The sequence below is a fragment of the Apostichopus japonicus genome, chromosome 9 (genome assembly GCF_037975245.1).
Source record: "Apostichopus japonicus isolate 1M-3 chromosome 9, ASM3797524v1, whole genome shotgun sequence".
Taxonomy (NCBI): Eukaryota; Metazoa; Echinodermata; class Holothuroidea; order Aspidochirotida; family Stichopodidae; genus Apostichopus; species Apostichopus japonicus.
Window position 1 is genome coordinate 18,387,447 of NC_092569.1, and position 22,564 is coordinate 18,410,010.

The 22,564-nt window shown below is 35.0% G+C and overlaps 3 protein-coding genes across 3 annotated transcripts in view; 2 read left to right on the plus strand and 1 right to left on the minus strand.

Moving 5' to 3' along the window:
- Positions 1-22,564, plus strand: part of LOC139974236 (fibrinogen-like protein A) — a 77,133-nt gene that overhangs the window by 15,729 nt on the left and 38,840 nt on the right. The window lies entirely within an intron of this gene.
- LOC139974219 (uncharacterized) lies at positions 2,665-12,589 on the minus strand. The gene is made up of 8 exons (XM_071981223.1): positions 12,485-12,589; positions 8,977-9,022; positions 8,059-8,228; positions 7,218-7,482; positions 6,410-6,624; positions 5,844-6,149; positions 5,104-5,371; positions 2,665-3,488 (listed from the first exon to the last, which is right to left on the minus strand). The coding sequence occupies exons 1-8, from the start codon at positions 12,572-12,574 to the stop codon at positions 3,238-3,240; spliced, it is 1,611 nt and encodes a 536-aa protein (XP_071837324.1). The 5' UTR covers positions 12,575-12,589; the 3' UTR covers positions 2,665-3,237.
- LOC139974230 (fibrinogen-like protein A) lies at positions 16,654-21,264 on the plus strand. The gene is made up of 5 exons (XM_071981235.1): positions 16,654-16,918; positions 17,241-17,298; positions 17,533-17,711; positions 18,470-18,740; positions 19,320-21,264. Exons 1-5 carry the CDS (start codon positions 16,823-16,825, stop codon positions 19,652-19,654), a joined length of 939 nt encoding a protein of 312 aa, XP_071837336.1. The 5' UTR covers positions 16,654-16,822; the 3' UTR covers positions 19,655-21,264.

The following is a 22,564-nucleotide window of genomic DNA, read 5'->3' on the forward strand; positions in this document are numbered from 1 at the left end:
CTGTTAATTGGATTTGTTTCTAATGTGATGTGATCACAGTGTATGTTTAACTGGTAGCCAGAGTTGAGAATTTCAGTAAATTGCAAATATTCCACTTTTTATATTTTCATCTGACAATATAGACAGAATTCAACGTTAATTTTATTGTTTATATGTAAAAAGTATTCCAAGTATTACATTACAATATAGTCCGAGTATTAACACAATTCCCTCGTAGTTCTATCACTCTTCGGTTTCTGTAAATACAAAAACCTATCATTGTTTCTTGTTGTTATCTGGTTTAATCTGGCCAGCGTGGTTCCTCAAAGTCATGCATCAAACGTATGTAATATTTGAGGATTGTGAGTCCTTACATTAGGGTAGACTTTAAGTACTTAATTATTTGCATAAGGGAATCACTGTTGAATGAGTTATTAACAGCAAAAGTGAGGACGTTTTCAGGGATATAGCTCTTTTCCTTACTAAATGGAAAGTTTTTATAGAACTAGAACCCGATGATGAGAGTTTGTCCATTCATTACGCAAATATATTCACCTAGTAAGCAATCACGTTTACTATCCACCAACATTAGCGTCGTGAGTTGTAGCCTTGGTAATGTAATGTAAATGTAAGGTAATTTGTTTTCATCCAAGGAACATTGATCTTTTATGGTATTGCTTCTTTGAACGCTCGAAATGAAGTTACGTCTGTAAACATGTAGCTACAAGGCACGCCATTCGATTTTCCGTAGATATATAAGCATACGTTTCATTGACCTATAGGCGAATTATTTAAGCGACATTACTCATTGCCCTAAACTGGTGTCATAGAACAGCCATTTTCGCAAATTCCAAGTTACATCTATATTTCAAATAAACTGTGTGTCGTTATGCTAATGAAGACGTTTAAGACATATATTTAATTTCTTGTGGTGACAAGTGTTATGTTGAAAATTAGAGTAAGTAATAACATTTCTGAATATCAAAATGCATGCTAGAGGAAATTATTTGTAAAGTCCGATACATTGTAGAGAGTCTAGTAGCATCGTAACATAATAGAACAATTACTCATATTTCCACATGTGCAAGACACATGATTGAAATAGAGTAAAGAATTAAAAGAAAGTAGATAATAAATTTAGTTACAGAAACCATCCAAAAATTTGGTAGTATGACCTCATATGGCCATGGGCGTCTATCAAGGGGGGGGGGACCGGGCACATGCCCCCCACAGTTCAATCGGTGGAGGACACACTATCAAATGTCCCCCACACATTTGGTAAAAGATAAAATTTGAAAATACACGCGCATGTGTGGGGTCCTGGAAATATAATTAAAGTGGTTTGTCTTGCCATCCTAGTTTCAAATTTCATAGAAATGTGTTCTCGTAGACCAAGCAAAACATTTAAACTGACACAGTCCCTTAGGAAGTGTGTCACGGGTGGCAATACAAAGCATTGTGGTTTAGCATGCTATGACGACTATTGGCCAAATTTGCGCTAAGCTCACTATACGAACTCTGATCTGGACTGTGCCTTATTAGTTAGTTATATAAATTAATAATAATGGCGTATGAGAAAGTGCACCATTTTGTAGTATGACTTTCAGGACGGCAAGTCGAGAAACTCACATGCAGTCGCGGTGGATAGCTTCCTTCTTCTATATGTCCGGGACATTTTGGGCTTATATGAGGCCCTGGGGTCATTTCCTTGACCGACTTGGTGCAATATAATGTTCCCTTTTCGAAGTTAAATTTATTCACAGATAGTTAGTTGTCATTGGCTTGAACAATTGAGGGGTATTCTGTTCTGAAACATAGGGAAAATGGGGCTGCGATCTCGTAGGTATTGGTATCTGCAATTTTCTTGGGACGCTGCGCGCCAACCGATGGTGGCGCTTCGCTTAGATAGTACTTACGGCCGGACTACTTCAATCAATTACGCCCCCTCCCACGTTTAAAATCAGATTGACGCCCCCGCATATGGCACATCGTCGTATACCCACCATATAAGAGATACATGAGCCATTACACAATATTGAACCTTTGAGGTTCATTGAACACTTCTCTAACGTTAGTTACTACGATGTTAGTCCAATAGTCTAATATCCTACAAGTTACAAATATTGAAGGGGTGAGTTGTGGAATGATTTTAGCCGTTTTGTCGTGTGTATTATAGCCAAAAGATTCATGTTTTAATATGCCATTTGTCATTTGACCTCGACAATGTGTTCCTATGTGTTCCTTTATGTGGTTAATCACAATGTTTCAGCAGCTCACGTACATGTAGCAAAGCCATCGGGTAAAGTATTCATTGCATTTTATCACAATTTGTAATTTGACGTTATTCCCATCAAAATTTGAAGTCCGTCTGGCTTACAGTTTAAAAGAGTTAAAAATAAGGTTTTTGGACAAAATGTGGCCAAGTGTGACCGCTGATCCAATCGACAACGTGATCTTTATAGTTTAAATTATATTTGACTTTGGCAGTCTAGTATCTTATATGGGCAAAATGGTTTTTCATCACGAATTAATGTTATGTAAGGTACCCCACATACAAACACTAATGCACAGCTCTCAAAAGCAATCCTGCCTACCAAGGTAGAACTTGTAATAGTTAGGAACATAGTGGTAACTTACACGATCTCAAGTGAAAACATAAATATGACTTATCAGTTTCGGTCTGCATTTTATTCGGAACACCGTTACAGAGGGACGTGTCTTAATTTATCATCTTTACAAAGTGACTAAAAGAAACAGAATTCACAAAAAGCGTTGTTGTAACTATATGTAATGGTGATTGAACTTCTCATACGTTGATATGAATCAGTTGAATTACATTAGATGTTAGACATGTGGCAATATACTCCGAATTATCAAAAGGAAAAAGAAGAGACTAATGCAAAGTTTTTACATCCTTGTAAATGTCGTCATGTACATTTCCATAGATAAGGTAGAGTGATTTGACATGGCTTTAACTCAATCACGTCCGTTATCCAGGCTTTTTTTCTTTTCATGGTCCTTCACTCTTTCATTGTTCTGTTACAGTTAACCTCACTGTCAAATGTATTCAGATAGTTTGTTGTTATCTCATTCCATGTTGTCTTTTAAGAAAAAATGTCATGCATAGAAATTTCGAGTGCTCACAATAAGGGAGACGTTTTCAGATTTTGGTAACACTTTTTTGTTAAATTATCTTTCACAGTAAAAATGTAGACACAATATTCACTTTGCTGATAACTTTATTTCTGAATCACGTCATCAGGATCGAGGTCGTATCTTCATTTCCGTCGACTGTATGTTGTTATTCCCTCCAGGGAAATAATACCAATAAATGGTATAAGATCCAGTGTATGGTCTATTGAGGTCACAATAAGAAGAACAATAATAATAACTGTACCACCATGCGGATTTATAATTAGCGGCATTATTAGAAGAACAATCATCGTTGTCACGGTCACGTGTAAAAAATGCTTCTCCATTGTGATAACTATGACCAAGTGCGTTGTAGCCTAGATAAGCAAACAGAAAGAAAAGGGTCAATGAAAGCATTGTCGCAGATTGTATGTATGAAAACTGCAACAAATATAACTCAATGTTAATATATGACACGGAGACTGAATGGTTACGTCATAGAGTAACTAAATGCATCATACAATCGAGTGTGTTTTATTTAAATATTAAGACACCCTTTTACAAACAATGGGCAAGTCGTTCACAGGAAATTAAAATTATTTAGAAGAGCATTTATTTCTAGTCGTATCCATATGTAAAGATAGGCATCAGTTTGTGGGAGTTCAACATGGACCTCATTTACATATTAAAAGAGGGTACACACAGTGAAAGGTTCTTCAAAGTCCTTGTCACCTCATATATTTTACATGTTATAATATTTTTAAAAGAAGTAGTTACAATGTTTTGGATTTTCGTAAATCGGAACTCATTCTTTTAACATGATTTGACTTGATTCAAATCGAAAGACCTCATTTTAATATCAACCAATTGTTTAATAACCGTTTATATAACTGTGATTCGATCCCTACAATTTTGAACTTCAGACTTTGACTGGAGTACTTATGTATCTATTTAAGGATTCCAAATATTAGCACAATGATTAAAGCTCCACTTGCGGAAAAATAACCGTTTTATATCTTACGAGGGAGACTTGTACGTAATATTTGGGCATTATAAATCTCTCCATTTTTCTTTGTTTTAGATTTGTCATAAAAATTGGAAAGGTATACTTGAAATAATAATGTTCAGTTACTTCGATATTCTCCCAACTATAACAGAAAAAACAGTGTCCCATTATTGTTTCATTATTGGTTGCAACCAGTAATCGATTTAAAATTATCGCTACATTATTCTAAAAATAAACGTTCTGAAATGAACGACATATGAGTGTAGACATTTATATATTTCATGTTATAGCATGTGATAATTGTTCAATACAATTGTTCATTCTCGAAGTAATAGACTGACTTTGGTACGAATTACTGTGACGATCGATCTTGTATAGCGTGGAACCTTATTGCGAACCATTCGCAGCCATACATTATCTCGTAACAGTGAATTAGGTTTGCAATCAAATAAGTATATCGTCTTTCGACATGTAACTGTTTTCAACGGGTGCGAACTTAAAAGTTTCTGTTTTTCTTTCTTCGGTTTTTTCTTTACTCTGCCTACTGCTATATCTTGGTATATTTCCAAAGACCAGTTAAACACAGCTAAAGACCATAGTCTATGAATCTAACATGTAAACATTATCTATGTGATCTGCATGAGATGGGATATTTGGTTATAGTTGGGTTTCCTTTCTATGTCGAGGCAAACGAATTGAAGAAAGTTTTCCAGATCATAGAATATGGCTACGTCTTATGTGTAGTTTCAGTATTTTCAAGATGTAATTGAACCAGAAAATGAGCACATGATTTTAATATATCTGGACTATCAGTTCTTGATAGTCATGATAAGTCTATTATAAAATCTAAGTATTTGTAATCTCTAATATAGCACGTTGAAAAAATAGAATTGCTCTGAATAGTTGCCAAGTGCATCCGTTATGATGATCATATGCACATCAGATTGTAGAATGTACTTGGAGAAAGAAGATAAAATGGAACTCACCTGCTGTACTTGAAGAGTCATAACCACTGATACTTAGTCTGAAATTAGTATCCACATTGCCCACGCTGAAGGAGCTATACTTAGCAAAGTGATATTGGCCAGATTTTGAAACGAAATCAATCCTTAGCTCATATTGACCTTGGCTCGTCAATGCTGCAAGTTTATCGTTGCCAAGCCAGAAATTGCCGTCGGCAGTTCCAAAACCCTCTCTGTATTCATTCCAATCTCTGTGAAAACTCAAACTACTGTCAACACGTCGCTGGAAAACCTGTAATTATAGTAACACAAACAAAAAGGTAGACGCAACTATATATAAACTAATTTTATTACATTTTAAGATGGTTGCAATTATCCCAGTTGAGATACCCTCAAAAGTCCATTCAGTTTACATGATTGTGTTGTGTTGTGTATAACCCATGGATCTGAAAGGAGTATCATCATGCATAATACTTCTACTTTAAAAAAAAAAGCAGACCAACGTTCGCAAGCCAAAATAAATACACTTAAGACAGATGTTCTCTAGACATACTGGTGTCCATAAACCAAATTAGTATGCAGTTTTAAATTATCCTATTTGTTAAGTTGGCTTTAATCGTTACAAATTAATGATAACATAATATTAGTAATAAATATTTAAGAAATAATAACAGTAACAATTGTGTTTTCATCAGTGACAAAAGAGAAAGAATACAACTTCCTTTCCTTTGTTATCTTTAAAAATGACAATAACAGATACATACCAACCAACCACCTCCATCTGAGACGTCACACATTACTTGAAATGGGTTGCCTGTCCACCCTGCTGGTTGTATAAGTCGAATGCTGTTGGAGTCCTCTGTACTATATGCTTGACAGTCTGATGCAGTAGCCCGATCACATTGGACCCCGTCTCCAGTGTATCCTACGTTACAGTAACACTGTGATAAGCCTTGTCGTTCCTCACAGTTACCATTGGGACTGCACCGGTATGTGTCATCACAGCTCAACAGACCGCTGTTGCAGGAACATCGTTTGGTACAAGAAGGGTTCACATATACTTCACCTTCCTAACAAGATAAAACGGTACGCCTTGTCAAGTAGATGCAAAATAATAATATCCTTCAATGGGAATACTCAATGTTCCAAGTCGAGGTATAACGAGCAGTGCAATAGGTGACATTCCTTCATAAAATTAGAGCAGCTGCAGGGTAAAGATTTAACGTTTTTAAAATGAATCATTTCAAGCACCATAATAACTGTTTTGTTCCGGCTTTTCTTCTCATTGTAAATTAGTTTGATACGTAAACATTTAGGAATGGTATCTTACCGCTAGGACTACTCCTTGACCGTTCTCTGCTTCCTCTATGAAACAACTACAATTCTCTCTAGGTACACAGTCTTCCCCGTCCATCAAGAACCCATCGGGACAAACGCAACTGGGTGTGCTAGAGCATGATTCGGTACATGTAGGATCGGCACATGAACCTTCACATTTACACCTGTTGAGAACCTTGTTGGTGGGACACCACTCGATGCATGGGTCTGGAATAGGAATAACGATTAAGTTACGACATCAAAAAGGAAAGCTTGATGGAAAGTGTACGATGATCTATTATCTCAATAACACATCATGTTCATAAATTATCATTTGATATTGTATAAAAATGCGAAACATGCTTCACAGCTAAAACGACATATCTAAATAAACCAATGAAATAAATAGCAAACCGCTCTCTGCCCTTACTAGATGAACAAAATACATCGATTTATGAAGAAACTAAGTCTGAGCTAAGTGCTTGATAGCAGTGGCCAACAACGTGCTCATGAAAGTAAAGTTACATGCTGCAAAATGAATATTAAATATTACTACGAGCTCATTCATCTAAAGGTACCTTGGTTAATGGCATGGATGTAAGGTTGGTTCAGGTGGGAAGTATATCGTTAGTAAGCGAAACATTCCCGCTCTGTATCACACCGCAGGTCAAACATATTAATATCATCGAATTATTGAAACATGTGTGAACGGCAAAAATCGCAATATTTTAATTTCACTGTTTAACGGTTAGCAAACATATTAAATGTCACTTCGGGCGAGTAACGTGTCCAGATAAGAAGTTCACAGTTTAATAACCCACCTGTTGTTCCGGTATACTCTCCGGTGCTAACCAGTTTGTAATGACTGAAGCTGTCACTGATGCGGAAAGTTTCATACGTCACGAAGAATGAACAACCGGATTCTGTAGTTATATCCATGCGTAGCTGATATTTCCTCTGATTGGTGATGTAGGATATCTTCTCATTGCCGAGCCAAAATTCACGAGCAAGGAAACCAAAACCGTTTTCATATTCGTCCCACGTACGGTTGAAGTTGATTGAATTATCCTCTCGTCTCTGTATGACCTGTTGAAATAATTTGAGACATAAAAATATCAAACTGATTGAATTGCAAGACCGTTAGTTATTAACTGTAAGACTAGTGTGAAACAAAAGAAAGGCACAACTATACTGAAACATGGAACAAACAACCTGCAGGAAGAGAAAAATGAGATAAATTAAATATAAACAAATTAAAATCACTTACAAACCCCACCAAATGTATATTGATGCGAATACTATATAAATATTACCAATATATAAGTTGTGTCATCTTCGCCAATTTAGTATTCTTATTGAAGTCAGGAATATGTGGAAAGTATTAAAACGTATTGGAAAAACATGTAGGAATATAAGTATGGTGCAGACTGCTTTTGCGAAAGAGCATGACAGATGATTCGACCAACCTCTTTTTGTAAGACATAGATATTGTGTAAAGCTCGCCGAGCCTACTGTGTAACATCAACTATATATTAGTACATCATAATAATATGAACAGTTCTGTAGTATGAGAAATGTATTATTTCAACAAGAATAATTTCAATTGTGGTGATAAATTTGCAATGTAAATACAATATTCACAGTATAAAATACAACACCTACCGTCCATCCACCATCACCTAGACTGTTGTTACAAGATACTTCAAAAGGTTCAGGATAGCCGTCTGGTTTGATGACGTAAACACCATCGTTTCTAGACGATGGACATTGGCTTAGCACTTCATGGCAGTCTCGTGGATATTCAGCACGTTGGTAGAGGAAAAACGATGACTCTAAAAGGAAAAGGTAACACAACATCAAGCTAAGAGGTTTCATAACTCCGGAGACACTTGTGTGACAACAGAGATCATATAGCCTACCTTTAGTGTTTACTTTGTCAATGTTCACAACCACTTGCGTCATTTCCTGATCACGTTATAAAAGTTTGGCATGGGCAATTACGAAGATGTGATTTTAAAATCTAGTTACTATTACTTACTGGTCTGTACTATTTCAAACATTTTCTATTTTTTTTTAAATGAAGTCACTCGTTTTGTCTTATATCCCTGAAAAATTTGGTAAGTTAAGCATTTGAAAAATACATAGCAAATTAAAAACCTCATTTTAAAGACGATCAATATTTTTTTAACGAATTTTGTTTCCTATACATCATAATTTTCATACACAAAAAAGTACTAAAGTAAACAAATTATCTTTAAAAAAAATTAAAAATCTTTGAAATTATATAGTGCTTATTATACTTACAATTGATATGTTAACAACATATGATGTCTTTGACGATACTTCCCAAACGATGTGTATATCATATACGTTCATAATTGTTTGGAAATTCTCCAAATGTTACGATGTTGTTGTATCTTAAAGAAAAACAATATTATTTTCACTCGTCTTTGGAGGTTAGCTTGTGGTTGGGGTAAAGGGGAAGGAGAGGGGAGAAGGGAGAAGGGAGAGAGATAAGGTAAAAAAAATGCTACAACGTTGTTAACGTTTTGAAGTTTTTAATATGATAGAAACACTTACTTAACGTTTGGTCTCCGTAGTCACTAATGCTCCTTTGGCGTTCCGGCTAAAATAAGGTCAAAAATATGTATTAACAATGATCGTCAAATAAGTACAGGGTACAATTATATAGTAAAATATGTCAACGTTACATTTTTCTTATTTTCCATTGTCCTATATTTAGGTTAGTCCAACTTTTATTTTATTTTCTCATCTATAAATTGCAACATTTCACATAGCTGCTTATTATTTTAGGACAAGTTAGAGAAGAGTTATTGACGCAGTCATGTATCTGTATTAGTAAATAGCCGCCGTTTATTGAATACAAAAAGAAAAACAATATAGACACGACAATGTTTGGTTGAGTTGTAGAGGAGTATGACAATAAATATGATAAGAAGTTTTAATTTTTACGTGAATTCAGGTGAATATTGAAGATTAAAATTAATCCGATAAATATGTCACTTCTCTAAGTACAAAACACAAACAACGAAAGATAAGGTTTGAGTTTAGCATTGTCTTGAAAACATATATATTTTTTTTTTAATATCCCATATATTCAGAGTGAATTTATGCCCATCAATTTGTTCTAGACAATGAACATTTACTATATGCCCATTAGGTATCACGTTCTTGATATGACTTTTATAGTTTAAAACATTTTTTTGAAGAAGACCTATTGGTTAATAAAGATTTGGTTCTAATGTATAATAACGTTCGATAAAATTTTTGTAGAAAACATAATTATATAAAAGAAACGTTAGAATCTTCATAATAACATATTTTTCTTGTAAATTGTTTAATTTAATTAATTCACATGAAACAAGTTCATAAAAATACTTTGCAAATTTCACATCTGCATTATGTATTCTCGAATTTGGATTAAATTGAAATTGTTCTTTGTACTGGCAATGAAAAAAATATATAATCTTTACACACATTAAATGATCGGGATTATTAATAGAGCAAATTGTTTATTGATATCATGCAGCTGTTTGGGATAAATCTGACAAAGATGAAAATTTGTGGCGACAATGAACTTACAACGACATCAGCGATTAAATCAATTGACAATTCTTACAACAGCAACGTTTGGATGAGTAAAGTTAGTATATCTTTTGATTTTCTTTATTGCCATTGTTCATTTACATTAATTTAGTATACAACCTAAATAAATTATACTAGTTAAGTAGTTAATTAAGTCGACAGCGTATTTAATGTAACGGAATTAGAACAATTTTCTTTAATCGATTTTGCATCTTTAGAGCTTACGAAACATTCTATGAAAAGGTAGATTAAACATGTTTGCCAGCCACCGAGAACGCTTTTTGATATTACAAAGAACAAAATGTACACAATACGCTAATCGATTGACGTTTATTGCAGCGGTTTGTTAACCTTTAGTTTTTCATCGTTAACTTTAGAGAAGAAACTACCTCTAAGAAAATGCTATCACTATTTCGTAATTTGACTAAGTATTTTGTAGGATTGTTAGCTTAAACATTGTCCTTTAAATTTTGAAAAACGTTGTCTGGGCATAGACGACAACAGGCAGTTATCAATTATCATGTAACTAAAGTTCATGACATTAAGGTTGACTTAATAATGAGATAAAAAATGTATTGTCTTATAACTAAGAGTTGACTTGAAAAAATGACTTGAACACTTATTCTAAGTTCAAAAGCAGGCATCCTGTGTAATGACTTTTTCAATAAAATTGTTCACAGAATAATTAAAAAAAAAATCATTAACTACTTCGATACGTTATCATGATATTTCGACAAGTTTTCTAAGTTCAAGAGTTGGCATCCTGAGCAATGACTTTTTGCAAAAGACTACAACGGTACATTATCATGATTTTCCAATAAAGTAAATCAAGAAGAATTTGGGTGACAGAATATTCAACTGCGTTCCCAAAGACAGAAAGGACTATTGTTTTAGAAAGATTGTGTGTTTTACCAAATAAGTGAAACTCAAAGAAAATGACTTTTTCATATCCACTGGGTGTTTGTAAGATAAAGTTAAAGTTTTCAAGAAGGCATATGTTCGTCAAAGCTGAATATTCTCAGATATCTATTCAAAATCGCACCGCCTGAATCTTCGATATCTCCAAATGACGGACAGAAAAAGTACTGTTGCTTTTTTTTTTTTTTTTAAACTCGTTAGTAAATGTTAGTAAACCAAATCTGCGTTGTCAAGATTTCTCTTTTGTTGAATATTTTGTAACATTTTCATGATGCGAAATAGCGCAATTTAAATATATGTACATCAACATATTAAAACAACGTGTCAGAAGTAGAGTCAAATGTTGTTTCCTATAATTAGCAGGTGTCTACGAAAATGTCTAGACTTTTCAAAGTAAATTCAGTTTATGGGTCGGATCGGGATTTTCAAGATTAAAGAAATTTATTGATTAAAGCACTTAATCATAGCTAATATAAGTGTAAAAATTACAACGTAAGCATTTGGTAAGATGAAATGTTAGTTGTGTTAAAAATTTCGTTAAATAGTATTTATTCAGTAACTCTCCCATTGCCATCAAATATAGACATTTAAACAAAAGAAAGGAAAAATAAAAATCTTAGGCTATATGAATATAACATTTTTAGTTTATGTGGATAAGGGAAATTTAGTTATTAAATGATATATAGATCATCCTTAGATTTCAACTGTAGTAGCCGTAAAGTAGAAAGTCTCGGTTTAGCCGTGTAAATGTTAATTAATCAGTAAAGAAGTAGAAAAAAGGTTAGGGGTATTAACGGGTTAGATTATCGGTTGGAGCATTACAGACATACTTTAGTAAGACAAGTAGACAATATAGGTCATTGCTTTAACGTTCTAAATCTCTTCAATTCATTTTGCTGTGGTAGATTAGCCTATATAAAAGCAACGATTTTCTATTTATGGTATTTATAGGTATATTATTTTAATATTGAATTTTTCTTTCTATTTCCTCCGTGTCTGTCAAAATATAACGTTTCTATAACAACGCCACAAAAAAGCGCAATAATTCAAGTATATTAAGTACAAATCGCGGCTAACTAAGATACTCCGCTTTTTTTCGTTTTTAACGACAATGTATTTTACTGTTCACAGTTTATCTATATTACGCAGATTAAATTTATATGAATTGATGATATGTACTTCAATGGAAAGAATCCGTATGATGGTTTCTTGATCAGAGTCATTTTTATAGAAATTAAGTGAATAATGTAAAATATACCCGTTTGGTGAATGTGTTCTATACTACTGTTTAATTAAGTAATAGAAAATTAAAAACGCGAAACCATAAATTAACAACCAGTAGTTGTGACTAAATCGTATTCGACTTCATTATTACTGTTAGTTAGCATTTTTGAAGTAATATTGTTATCTGGTAAGATAGATCAAGGGAAAGTAAATTACCAAAGGAGAGTGTAACAAGGTTTAACATTGAAGATCGAAATTAATCAATTGAGTTCGCTTAAACATCGAAATGGTAACTTTACAGATGTTACACCTGAAATATAAAAGTAAAAGAAAAACTTACCCCTTCTTGAGAAGACACGCTGCTGGAAATAAAAATGATGAGTAACAGAGAGGTTAAACCTCCACGATGTTTTCTAAACAAGTACAACATTGTACAAAGTTACCTGTTGCAGTATAAAGTTGGAATGAATTTCGAATCCATACTGCAACAATTAAGCTAGATACGAAATTATCCGGAATTGTACAGTGTTGCTAGGGAACCATTTTCATACTCCTTCGTCTAGACATATTATTATTATATTAGTATTCCTGTCAAGGGCAGTCGGTGTGGCTCACGTGGTTTATGTTCAGATTTCATGGCACCATTACAGTACGGTACAAGTTAGTACCTTAAAAGGTATTGAAATGGTGCAAGACCATACGTCATATTTAAATTTCATTTCTTGGCATCGTTAAGCTAAACAATATGATATATAATGACAAATAAATAAGTAAGATAGTATCGCAGAGTTGTCAGTATTGCTGTGGTATACACAACCATATTCCCGATCGAATTGGTTTTAACAAAGCCAACAATACTTCTAGGAGGAGTGGGAGCAAGTGCCCCCTCCCCTTACTCCTTGTAATCCCGCCATTACAGTGGGACGAGTAAACTAGCCACAGGAACAAATGTCAGAGTTGAATTCATTAGATATCTTTTCTTAACTCGAAATCCATATTTGAGTATGATATATGTGATGTATTTAAACTTAAATCAATAGCTAGACTCTCGGTAATAATTCCCCCATCGAACATTTCTTAACTTGATATTTCCCTTCTACTTGAAAAAGGCACACATTGTATGATACGTTGTTGCCATTGTATTTGTTGTCTTTCAGAAGAAGGACCTTAGTTATTTGTAGTTACCAGTACTATCAAAATAACCTCATTTATTAACGCACTAAATCGTTCACTGAACGTTTCTACACTGACTGTTCATTTCTTTATATATACGTATTTTACTTGTTTCATTTGCCAACTCTATAAGAATATTTTGTTGTGAAACATTTCGGGCTTGGAAATTCATTTGTTTCCTACTGTCCTAATAGGAAATGAGTGTTACACGCACAGCATAAAATCGCCTTTTCCTTGTTGTTGTGATTTCCCAGGTACGTGTTTATAAGGTGCCTAGAGGAATAAGGACCTAACAGATAAACCTTGTGCATAACAGAAACAACATAGGAAGCAAAAAAAAAGAAGATCTATAGCTACGATGAATCTCTATAATGCATCTCAGTCTGTTTTGATAAAAAATGTCTTAAATTTTAATAAAAAAATCTTCCTATCAACATGTCACGTTGATAAACTTATTCCGCAAAATTCACATTGTATCTTACTTAAGGTAACACGTATATAAAGGGTAGCTTTCTTGCATCCATGTTGTTGAACTGAATGTTCATACTGCTTGTTGATAAAATCCATTCAATAATTTTTTTTTTCCTTATCAGAAAAAAAAATCCATAAATAATAACCTGTAGCGTTTGTATCATGAAACGATTAAAGAGTTTACATCATATAACGATCAATACTATTAGAATTGTAAACGGTGCCATGGCGGTATTTATTGAGCATGCTAGAAGTCATGCATTGCAAATTATTTAACTTCTGTCAGGCGAAACAATCTACATGATTGCCTAGCATCTAACACATTTAACTGCAATCATAATTCTATCTGAGTAACAGTACTATCAAGACGTATTTTTTTTTGTGGAGTTTGAAAAATTGGACAACCACAAACTCCTAACGCCTGCCCACCTCATCGAACAAGTACCATGCTAGATCATGCTACAGTGTGATTGTGGGTTGCGTGGGTTATTGAAACTAATTCATTAAACACGCATGAAGAAACAGATAGTTGCTTTAAGTTTCCAATTTCACGAAAGAAAGTAAACAAGAGGCTAACAAAAGCTTCTATCGACATCACCTTTCTAGATTTCACTTTACAATCTGACAAAATCGAATGCGATGATTTTTTTTTATATTGCATCATTCTTTGCTAGTAAGATACTACCGTATTCATTTACGGTTCATTGCGGTATACTGCGTTATATTTGCATGTTCACATTCGCCGAGGCATCTTATGAAATAAGTATTGGTTTATCCCTTTTACTATACTCTTCTAATTCTAGAAAATTCAGAAAAAATAAGAACATAGGAAGCATTAAGAAGGAAAAGAGAACATAAATATTAATATTGCTTATAATCAATGAGTACTTGTATCTACATATTTATTACAATATATTAAATTCATAATATTTTGTTTATTCTTGAATAAAACTTGTGGTGCGTGTTCACGCACTTTGGTGATTTTTTGTTTACTTCCTTGCGTGATGCTTAATTGCACTTTTCGTTAAGCGTGAAATCAAGGCAGTCATTAAACTGAACCTATTTCCAGCAAATATTGTGGAAAATTCAGAAATTCTTGTTCCAAGGACCGTAAGGACACTGTACATATATTGTCCATGTCTAGCTGCAGTTGGTATACCCTGCCGCAAACGAGACACTTCTCAAGTCCTTTATTATTGTCCATTCCCGTTACCACCGTTTCGAGGTAATTTTCACTATAACAGCAGGTGTGAATCTTTCTGTACCCATAACATAGATACTGACGGATGTTACCTAAACTGCGCCGTTAAGCACCAAAGCGGCTGGTGGTTTTTTATGAAAACTGTAACAAATTGCTATGGGACTAGGTGTTACCATTTCCGGTATAGTAATTAAACCCGTGTCGACTACTTTTATATAATATCAGCCCACCAGTTAATTAATAATAATAATAATAATAATGATAATAACTTATATTTATATAGCGCTTAATACAGCGTTTCAAAGCACTTTACAAAGTAGGAAAGAGACACAGGAAACAAAGAAAATAAGTAAACTTGGAATCAAACAGAAATGTTTTAAGTTGTCTCTTGAAAATAGAAAGCCACGAACGTGAAATGGGAGTTCGTTCCAAACAGGAGGCACAGCGTCAGAAAAGGCACGACCGCCACAACGAGTGCGGGTACGTGGACCAGGAGTTTATAGCAAATGCGCATGATTGGAAGATCAAAGCGTAACTGTAGTTGACCGACGCAGATGAGTAAGAAGGTCAGTGGTTTATTGAGGGGCAAGTCCGATGATCGCTTTGTAGGTGAGAAGTAGGATCTCACACTGGATGGGCAGAAAGACGGGAAGCCAATGAAAAAAACGGAGTGCAGGAGTGAAGATCAAACTTTTTAGTGAGTGAGACTAGCCGCGCAGCAGCGTTCTGAATCATCTGTAGGGGAGCTATATGAGAAACTGGCAAATTATGCATACAAACTGTTGTAGTAATCCAGTTTGGAAGAAACAAAAGCGTGAACCAGTCGTTTAGTTGAACCTTGATCTAGATACCTTCAGAATTTACCATTGTTGTAAATACCATACGCAGCTGAACGACAAGAGTTTCGAATATGGGTGACATCACAATAATGTCGGGGGAAAATTTGCGGTTTTGTTAATAGATATAAACACAGTGTTGATAAACTTATAGCTTTATTACTTATTATCAACAGTTTTGCTTTTTTATACATCAAGAAACATTGAAAAGGAATTGTATATCGAACTATTTGCCCCCACTCCACCCTCAATATCAATTCCTTTCGACATGGGGATTGTGTTCATCAGTGCGTGTGACAGTTATGAAGCTATAAAGCAGCAAGTACCTAGTTCAACCACACAACGTAACTATATCATTAGGGATAGAATCTGCAATTATTTCATCGCGTTTTATTTGACTACCACGCATCACAGACCTTTACAGGGGAAAAAAACCTGTTCCCCAGTTCAGCAATACAAACATTAGACATATCAACTTCACCAACTCCCATCGCACCAGTGCAAATGTTTCTTAATGACTTTTTGAATTACACTAACAACAGGGAAACATTCTCTCGTAGCTGTCTGTTGGCGAGGAGGTGGAGGAGGGGTGGTGTTAGGGTTTGATTTTTTTTTTTTTGTCAGAGGCTTAGATCAACGTTGTTCTACTTCTGGCAGTAGATCTTGTTTGCCATGAAAGATAATGGGTAAAGTCTAGTAACATTTCATTTCCTCGTTCATATCAAATGACAACACGCCAAGCAGAGTAACTAAAAACAACGGGAAGCAAACGAAAGTGTAGGTTGTGCAGATATGATATATAAAAGGCCTCTCTTTCCCTCTCTATGCTTGCACGGAAGATGACGTATAAGGAAATAAAGTTCTCATTCGACTACTCAAAATGTATATTAGATGCCAACCTTACGCATTTACGAGTAGAACGTCTGTGACAAATCTGTACGCGGTACACTGAGTCATTTGTATTGTGCGTCTAAGAAGTTTGAGTCTAGCATTAAGTATGATGGTAGTGCCGGCGTGGAATTCTGCATTCCTCTTCGTATTGGTATATCCCTCCTTCATGATATTTGTATTGTCAGCAACAAGAGGCCAAACGGTAAGTATTAATTCTTTTTGAAACATCTTTTTAATATCGTTATGTTCTTTCCACTACAAGTAATGAGCTAGGTTCCTGTACTTTCTTAAAGTGGTACCTATGGCTGTATAATCACCCCAGAAACAAAGAAATTATATTCGTTGTCTTTCCCGTCAAGTTTGCTGTTGTTAAAGGAATTGAATAAAAGGGTTGTTTGGTTGCTATTAAAAACTTGTAAATCAGCTTTTCGCATTAACATTAATTTTAAGTTTAACTGCTATCGAATATAGGAACACCATGAATACAACCTGTTAAAGTATTCCGTTATGTTTATTTCTGATAGGTGAATCAATTAAAAGACGAGAGAGCAAACAGTTACAGGAGTAGAAGAAGCACGGAAAGTAAGTAGATACGTGTGTGTAAATGAATGTAATTAAATGTACCATACTATGTAACAAAGAGTAAAAACAGAACGGTATCATTGAGTAATGTAAAATCCCGGATCCGCCCAAGTTGGATTTTGTTTGTTGTGTATGCTGTCAGTGTTATACGTGTTATTACTTAGGGCCTACGTTCTATGTGTCATAAATGCTATATTTTTATTTGTTGTACATAACCCACTAATTTTCTCATAGATGGTTTTTCAGAGGTCTACTACCGTCAACCTACTTTTCCGAAAGATTGTCATGAAATATTTCATGACACGTGTGATTGGGAAAATGTGACGTCGGGAGTGTATCTGATCCAGCCAACTGATTCTTTGGAACCCTTTCAGGTTTACTGTAACAATTCAATTGACGGTGGTGGTTGGACAGTGAGTATGACCCTTCTTGTCCGTCTTCGATTCAGGAGAGTAGTTCTACATATCACACGATCAAGGGTATTTTGGCTTAATTAAATCTCGATGGAGAATTGCCTTCAAATCATGCTTACCCTTCAAATGCATCATTTTTACAACATGAAAACGTCAAATATTCTTTCGAATCTGGTACGAAACGATCGATTTAGTCAATTATAATACAACGACTCTAGATGACAAAATATTTTGTCGGAAATGTTTTTCAAAAGAAGAAATGTGAAGATATATCGAAAGAGAATTGAAGCTAATGAAGTTGCTCACGTATGAGCTTAATAAAAAAACAGGAGGAAGAATGTTCCACTTCGTCAACCCTACACTACCGCCTCTGCACCCTCCCCCCCCCCTCCCCTACATTCACCAACATATTGGAAACAGAACGTCTCTTCTTTTTCTAAATAACATTGAACAGAGCGAACGAACTTCGATACCTACAACGTCCATCTTGAAATTAGTGTTTCACAAAATTGCTTCGAATAATTGCTTATCTAGAAATTTATTCTCATGTATCTTATTCTGTACGGTGACACTTTTCGGCATATGCCGATTAAATTATTCCAAGATATATATTTCCCTTATTAGCTTTTTTTTTAATATCAGCGTAATGGCATGGATACTGTTAATATCATAATGAAGTAGAAAACAATGGATTGAAATTACTTTTTTATTAGATTTCATACTTCTATACATGTTTTTTCTTTAATTACTTTATTCAGGTATTTCAAAGACGAATTGATGGCTCGATCGACTTCTACCGAAACTGGAACGATTATACCCAAGGTTTTGGTTTCCTTCATAGAGAATTTTGGCTCGGAAATGAGAAATTATCTTTCTTAACAAATCAAAACGATTATAGTCTACGAGTCGATGTAACTGACATACACGGAAACTCTTACTTCGCAAAGTACGAACTTTTTCGCATCAGCGATGAAAATGGCAAATACAGATTGGTTAATATTGATGATTACGATTCTAGCAGTACAACAGGTAACCATCATCACGGATTAAGCTTTGTAAGCATTTCGAATGAAATGTGCACCTCTGTTTTGAACACATAGGCACGTAAGCGCAGGAAACAATGAATTTTCGACCAATTTGCGAGTTTGGAGGACTGGTAGTTGCAGTTCCTGCTGAATCTCGGTAGCGGAATTTTAAGGTTCTGCTGTCGAAATTATACTAGCGTTGATCTTTGCTATTATTCGTAACATATGCGTTGGATATTGATTATTCATAACCATGTTATCAACAACAAGAAAAAAATCTATAAACTAAAGATTTTTTTTTATTCATCAATACTTTATTTTATCGTGCATATTGTACACTAGTTGAAATGAGTAACTAAACATGAAATGAAATGTAAAATATTTCGCATAACAAGATAAGAATGTAATGGAAATGTAAATGAAAGATTGCAAGATTAGAGAAGCCTTTTTTAATAAAGAAGATAATCAAATATGTTGGTGCTGGTGATCTCTATTTAACTCAAATTTAGACTACTTTTTTTCATCAGCACTAGGTACGCATATATTATATAGATTTATGTTCTTTAATCATATTTTTTTTTAGGTGACGATAAACTGAGCTGGCATAAAAACATGTCTTTCAGTACATATGATCGAGATAACGACAACTGGACCGACTTCAATTGTGCAGAGAGACACAAAGGCGCCTGGTGGTTTGGAGAACTCAACGATGACGAAGCATCTGGTTGTGTTACAGAACATGGTTATTGCGAGAGGTTTCCCAATGGTGATGGCTGTGCTGAGTGTGGTAATGTTCATTTGAACGCCGATTTCGATGGGTCAACACGCGGAACCAACATATTTTGGGATTCTATGACAGGTGATGATAACGATTGTGGTTTACATTACACGGAAATGAAACTACGGCCAAAAATTTAGGGACCAAAAACGACGACAGTTTTTTTCCAATGCGTTCGTAAACGCGCTCCGTATGAAGTTATTATTGAACTGCTAGTTGTTAGCATATATAATATGAAAGAAACTCGATGCATATTTTAGAATAGAAGTAAGTTTTCTAGGTGTAGCAGAAACAACTCTTACCTTGATTCCTTTTTTTTATTTTTTTTAAACGCGCTACGTGAAGGACCTCGTCCATTTTGGTAGTCTAATGTAGTACATTATTATGGAAATGGACGAATTTAACGAGGATTTAACATTTCCTTTTTAATGTTTGAAACATAAACGTAAAACGTAAAACGTAAAATAAATAAATATATATATATATATATATATATATATATATAAAGCAAGAGAGGGAGAGAGGTGGGTGGAGAGACATGTGAAGGCAGAGAGAGACTAGAGGTTTCCATTGAACATTTAAACTGCTAATTGCTATTCTTAATTATTTTGTTTTATACTGCGGACATAAGTTCCTTCCCTGTTGAACTGATAGCGCCAATGCTGAATTATATACGGCTGCACTCTATGAAATTCCTCTTCCTTCTATTTTAATGTAAACTTGAAATAACATCGTTCACCAAACAAACCAAGGAAGGAAGCTTCGAACCTGACTGAATGCCAATTGCTTCCTTATTCTTCTTTCTAATTCTTAAATCATTCCAGTGAAATAAAACAAACACTTCATCTCATGTGTTTTTGTGTCATAACTTTAACATAGGCAAATTACACGCTCGTCAGTGAAAGATAAGTTAAACGTTCAGGTAGACCAAGAGCATTTCCTCTTACTCAGTGCAGTATGGAGTCTATATACCACTGATGTAATATGGGTGATATTGTTCATTGAAACAGTTTAAATTAATACACTTATCATGTATCTCTAGTCAAATAAAAGCATCATTATCAGAATGATTGGTGCACATCACCAACGTAGATATCTTAATAGCTGCAATTAATGTTGGCTTCCCACATGTCAAATTGATATCTCTTCGGAAACACTTGAAAAGCCAGATTGATCGTTTACTATAACATGAGACAAATACATGTATAATTCGACTGCAGACGTGGCGTTTTTCGCACGTATCATACCAATCCCTGGAATTGCCCAGATAAAACATATTCGTTATACCCTCCTCCCAGAATATACCAATTCGTGATACCCTGCTCCATATTCTTTCAAACCCGCGCACACCTTTATTTTCAAACCTTCCAGAACATGAACAGAAGACGGATAAATTATCTTTCTTAGGTGGCGCTGTGCATAAATAATGCTTGCAGCCGTTTCAACGACGGCAAAAATTCGCATTATGCATGTCATGTACGGTACTATGTATGCATCTGTCATTTGAAATCACATGTATAAATAATAGGTCGGCTAAGTCGTCACTGAAGGTTTAGTGAACATTTCTCTCGTTGAAGGTATTAAAAGTTACATGGATCATACAGGTTTCTTTAAAACTATAGTTGAGTCACCTCGACAATGTGTTTCTTACTGTTCTTTACTAAAGAAAGGAATATCCTGCTGCATTCCTCAGATCAGGAATAGTTGCAAATGCTTCTCTATATGTAATAGCTCCCTGCTTCCAAAACACGTTCTTGGAGTTCTTTGTAACAGTTTGATGTTTCGGTTATGAGTTTCAACGGACATTCCGCTTTACCAAATATATAATTGTAGTCCAGTCCATCTTCCCGACAGGTGATGTCAAAAGCTTCCAGGTGCCATGCATGTAGCAGTAATGTCTGTGTTAAGCTTTGGCTATGATAATACAAAGAAATAAATACATAAAATAGAGCTTCTCCGTTACCTCAAAGACAACGGAAATTGCACCCAATCTGTTACTCTGCTTACCAAAAGACCTTACTTCCTTCTGTCATCCCTGTATGTTGTGCTATATATCTGTATTATTTATTTAGTCCCTTGTAGTTTCTGTTACTTTGTCATTTAGCCCCTGGAAAAGATCCTGCTAGGATGGAAACGTCAGGTCCCCTTACTTTAACATATTTTTTTATACGGGCTATTTAGTGGATACTCATGAGTTTGCTAACAGTTTTTGTCTTATTATGATACCTGTATGTTGTGAGAATGGCTTATCGGTATGAGGTTGGTGTCAAGGGGTCTTCCGCTGAGAATGGGATTGATTATCATCGAGAAGCATTTCAAAATTTTCTTTCATGGCCCTAACGGACTTTCTTACTACGGGGTTCACCAGCTAAAGGTCCGCTTGGTTTACGGGCTCGGGGGGTTGGGGTGGGGACTTGAGCGTTATCTCTATTAGCTCGGTTAGTAACCCGGGTCAGGTATCTGTGCCGTTGTAATCCCGAAGGTAATTGCCGGGGGATGGGGTTAATTGTCCTCGAGGTATTTGTCCTCGGGGTGTATGTCCGGGGGTAGTTGTCCCGGGGGGAATTGTCCTCGGAGTTATTCGTCCTCGGGGGTTTTTGTCAGGTGGGTGATTGTCAGGGGTAACATGTCCCGGGGGTATGAGTCCGGGGGGTTAATGTCAGAAGGGGGTAGTTGTCCGGCAGCCCTGATTTTAAGTGTTTAAACTGACTAAATTCCAGTTGGAAATCGACTGCATTTTTAGAACATTCGTCTAATGGTTATGTTCGTGTGCAAAGCTTGCTTCAAGATTTATCTCCCGAAAAAAATAATTAATCTCGTTCTGTGTTCACTTGCAATGCGTCTTATGGTTTAAAAATACAGTAAAGAACCAATTTTACCACATATGTGAAAACCGCATAGTAGGTATCGGCTACTCGAGTCATCCAAAGACATTTACCAAATCTAATATTTTCTGTTTTAGAACTTAACTCAAAAAAATGAGTCTTCAAGATGTTAGTCTACCAACAATACAAAGAGGGTTTACCATATATTAGGGAAAATAACCGTCA